The sequence below is a fragment of the Hypomesus nipponensis genome, chromosome 4, assembly GCF_054491055.1.
Source record: "Hypomesus nipponensis isolate SF chromosome 4, ASM5449105v1, whole genome shotgun sequence".
NCBI classification, from domain to species: Eukaryota; Metazoa; Chordata; class Actinopteri; order Osmeriformes; family Osmeridae; genus Hypomesus; species Hypomesus nipponensis.
This window is the reverse complement of record NC_140364.1, coordinates 16,355,067-16,359,509: the sequence shown is the minus strand read 5'-3', so window position 1 is coordinate 16,359,509 and position 4,443 is coordinate 16,355,067. Positions and strand designations below refer to the sequence as shown.

At 46.3% G+C, this 4,443-nt stretch overlaps 1 protein-coding gene across 1 annotated transcript; it reads right to left on the bottom strand.

Annotated features, from left to right (window-relative positions):
- Positions 1 to 705: 705 nt before the first annotated feature.
- Positions 706 to 3,981, bottom strand: sox4a (SRY-box transcription factor 4a). The gene has a single exon (XM_084697120.1). The coding sequence runs from the start codon at positions 3,567 to 3,569 to the stop codon at positions 2,475 to 2,477; it is 1,095 nt and encodes a 364-aa protein (XP_084553246.1). The 5' UTR covers positions 3,570 to 3,981; the 3' UTR covers positions 706 to 2,474.
- Between the last annotated feature and the right edge of the window lie 462 nt (positions 3,982 to 4,443).

Here is a 4,443-nt window from a genome sequence, read left to right as displayed (position 1 = left end):
CCCCTTGAAATGAACGAATGACTCGAAAAAAGATTTGTTCTTTTTACTGAACGAGATTCAAAGAACCGAATCAGTAAAATGATCCGAACTTCTCATCACCAACGCAAAGTGGCTTCATCTGGCTCTTAAATGAGCTTTCTTACATTATGGGTATCTGTGGAGCCTTCAAAATAAAAGTCTAATGGAAGACAGAAGCAGTGTTCTTTGTGCGTCAATCCTAACTAACCTCCCTCCTGGTTCACACAGACACACACACACACACACACTGTACCTACTCCTCCTTTATAAAAGTCCTGCCTCACTGAAACGGCTCACACCCCTCCCCCTCCAGAGCGGTCTGAGCCCCCCCCTCACTCCCCCTCACTCAAACACATAAACTCACAGAGACAGACGCCAACACAGACGCACAAGCAGACACACACACCCCTCCACCGTGGATTGTCTCCTCCCCAGTCTTGGATACACTGTTTCCATGGCAGCCACGATTCATCCACGTGTGGAGTCACACAGAGACCAGGCTGCTCAGTCACAACGCTCTCTCTCTCTCTCTCTCTCTCTCTCTCTCTCTCTCTCTCTCTCTCTCTCTCTCTCTCTCTCTCTCTCTCTCTTTCTCTCTGTCTCTCTCTCTCTCACACACACACTCACTTTAATTTAATTTGGTAAAATTTCAGTTTTTAAACATCCTTAACACAAAACACAAACATATTCAGTTCCAGCTGATTTTATTTTCTTCTTTAAAAAATAAAAAATTATAAAATGAACAAACAACAGCAGACTGCCCGGAGGTCTGAGAAGCAGTGTTTGACCCTATTAGCTGGTTTTCAGTTCTAAATTCAGAATAGATACGTCATGATTTGACAAAACATGATCATACACCGAATATTGCACAAATGAAATTGAAAAATCATTCTGATATAAAATCCTGGACCACAATCATCTTTAACATGAGGATGTTGAAAGATGGCCAATCAACAGCCTTTCAATGAAGTACATAATTAACACAAACACACAATCTTCGTTTATTGTACAGTCAGTATACATAAATATCTTCATGTTGTAGCCTAATTCTTTAAAAAGAAATCTTAAACACAACAGCTATAGCTACATATACCTGAATTCATAATACAAATGCTATTTGCCATGCCATAATATAAGGAAACAATTAGCCTGCTATACATAACTAACAGTTTGAAACAGATCAAATACTATTGTAATGCAATTGCGCAATGATAAACGAAGCACTTTGATAACCTCCCTCCGACTGAATTAGGCATTTGGAATGGGTGTGAAAATCCATCCAGTGGTTGAAATAAAACGTATCTCTAGAAAAGCACACAGGGGTGGGCTCGATTCACTCTCTCTCTCCCTCCCTCCCCTCTGTTGTTATTATGCATGTGTACTGATAAGCGCCGTCACCACTAAGACTGACGCATTGTTTGTTGTTTGTTTACTCGGCTGGTGAAATGAAGTAACTGTGCCTTTAAGACGCAAGTGGGTAAAAATGGTAAACTTTGTGAGGTCAGACTGTACCAACCAACCCTCTGCTCCTTAACGTCGAAAACCTCAACGGCCCCGAGTGGGTCACCTCTCGCTCCCCCTCAATAGATTTGTGTACAAAAATACAAATACAATATAGGAAAACCATGACAGAGTGAGAGATTTTGATATTTAAATAAGATACACTTCTAGCCCTTGCACTCGGGATACAAACAGGTGCATGTGCACCCGCAAACACACACACAAACAAACAAGACCAATACGAAACAATACTCAAAAGTATAAAATAGTTTGGCCTGTATAAATACACTAATATAAAATTGTAATCTGAGATAGACAGACTGCAGAGTAGATTCATCATGCAGACGAGTGAGAAACGTCCTGAATTGTGTAAAAAGTTCAGAATCGGATTTCTGAAGTTGGCGTCTTACAGTCCTGCCGTTGAGATAAAAGCTGGTGATTGGGAACTTACTGTGTTATACCAAAATTAACACGCTAATCAAATAACAATGAAAACACCTCCTTATGGGAGAGCATGCATCTGTACATTGAAGTTGTTCTATTCTTCAAAAAAAATGCACCTGAATGTTAACTCCGTCGAATTGGGGTGAATTGATTCAAATCAACAACTTCAATCCCCAAATGCCATCCAAAAGTCAAGAGTCGTCTTTCATTCCTTGCGGACAAAAAAAACATCCTCAGCGGTCTTGGTTGTGTGTTTCGGTAAGTTCGTGTGTCACTGCTTACATAGGTGTGTCTGCTGACATTCCGACTCCTCCATTTACAAATGCAATCTAAGCATTTCCACTCCACGCAGCACTCAGCACACGGACCAGCGCCTCTGAGCAGCGCACAGCCGGGCTTGGCTGCTCTGATGCCTGAGCACGACCCCTCTTCATCAACACCTCTCTCTTTTACTGGTCGATAACGCTTGTTTTTCAATCTCTACACCGGTTCTTCCCCTGAGCGCGCTCCCATTAGTAGGTAAACACAAGGTTGGAGATTGTGGATTCGAGCCAGTCGCCCGAGATCATCTCGCTGACCTCGGGCGTGCAGTAGTCTGGGAAGTCAAAGTGAGATCCTGCCCCGCGCTCCCGGAAGTTCCAGTCCAAGTCCCGGTCCAGTTCGGACTCAGAGAGACCCATGCTACCCAGATACATGCTCTCAACCCCGGGGCTGGGATGGGGGTCGAGTAGCTCATCTTCCAACTCTTCATCAGATGAGGAGGAGAGAGAGGAAGAGGAGTGAGAAGCGGACGGTGTTGGAGAGGGCGCACGCGCGTACCTGAGACGCACTCCCGGTTCCTGTTCCTCGTAGAGACTGAGAGGGTCACTAGACTCCGCCGCGCTGCTCAGGGTGGGACTCGCCGGTACTCCCACGGAGGGCGGTCCGCTCTCGAGGCTGCCTGCTCCGCCGAACAAGCCCCGCCTCGCCTGCTTGTCTGGGATCTGCCTGGCCGTAGACACTGACCTGGATTTGAAGAGCGAGGGGTGATCCGCGGGAGACGCGGTCTCGTGCGCCTGGCTGCTCAGCTGGCCGCTTCTCAGCTTGTGACTTCGGTTGGTCCCTCGAGACCTGGGGCTTCTTTTCGTTCCGGAATTGGAGGTCCTATCCCCGCCTTTGTCTCTTCTCTCCCCACGCTCCACTTTAGTCGCACCGATGGACGATTTCACCTTCTTCCGTGGCCGGTACTTGTAGTCTGGGTAGTCGGTCATGTGCTTGAGTCTCAAACGTTCTGCTTCGCGGATGAAGGGAATCTTGTCTGTGTCTTTCAGCAGTTTCCAGCGCTTGCCCAGGCGCTTGGAGATCTCCGCATTGTGCATGTCAGGAGACTGTTCCATGATCTTCCTGCGCTCGATCTGAGACCACACCATAAACGCGTTCATGGGTCGCTTGATGTGTCCCGTAGGCGTTTTGCACCAGGCGACGTCGCCCCGTTCCCCCGGGAAACAAGAGGGGGAGGCCGGAGTCGGGGAAGCATCCATATCAATATCCGTTTCACCACAATCGGTGGAGTCACCATCGGGGGAGAAGACGTGTGTGTTGTCGGTGTGATTCATGTGCTGCACCATCGTTTTCGTTTAGTCACTCAGAGTTGTCAGAAAATATTTAGTTTTCCGTCTTTATGGTCAGGGTGAAATGTTTGTTTCCCCCAGACTTGCTTCAGAATCAGAGGTCTGCAAAACAAAATTGCTAAAACTTCGTGTGAGCCTTTCGTTCTCCCGGTCTGTTTGGAGACGCGCCACGCGCCTAGTTTCCAAGGTAAATACGCACAGGTCCACTTCTTCACACTCCAAGACACCCAAAAAGTTGACCTTCAACTACCGGTGCGACTGAAGATTCTCCCTGCAACGCCAGAAAGCCCACGCTGGAGACGGAGCTGTAACCTTCTTATGAGAATGTTGCTGTCGGTGCAGCTCGGTTGAGCAGTTTGAGAACCATGTGGAGTAATGGCACCGCTGCGCGTGTTCATAGTCCCTCTGTCCTGAGCTGTCTGTAAGTTACTGTAAACACAACCACCTCACACTGTTTTATATCCTCCAACAGAGGAAGAAAAGCGGCTGGCGTCAGCCAATCAGCGACTGTCTCCATCCTGATTTTTAGCAAAACCACACCCACGGCCTCCCATTGGCTGTATAAACTGGGTAATAATAATCGGCGCAAGCAATGAGGATTCGCTTGTCTGACCTCATTCCTGTTAGATTCAACTGAAAGACAAACTTCGATGTTTTAAATGAACATCGTGTTCTTTCTTTCCCTCAAGAAGCGGATGCTTAAACATTCGTTTAATGCATGAGTATATCAAATTGCTAAATTAGATGTATCATTTAAATGATGAGTTAGGAACTATTCTTGATCATATTCCATTATTTACAATAGGGAGAATCCATAGAATGACATAAGAAAATTTGATAAGATGATTCTAAAGCGCGTATGAAGGAAAGG

Bases quoted from the DNA above. Each gene is read 5' to 3' on its own strand.
- sox4a (XM_084697120.1), bottom strand. From the start codon at position 3,569: ATGGTGCAGCACATGAATCACACCGACAACACACACGTCTTCTCCCCC.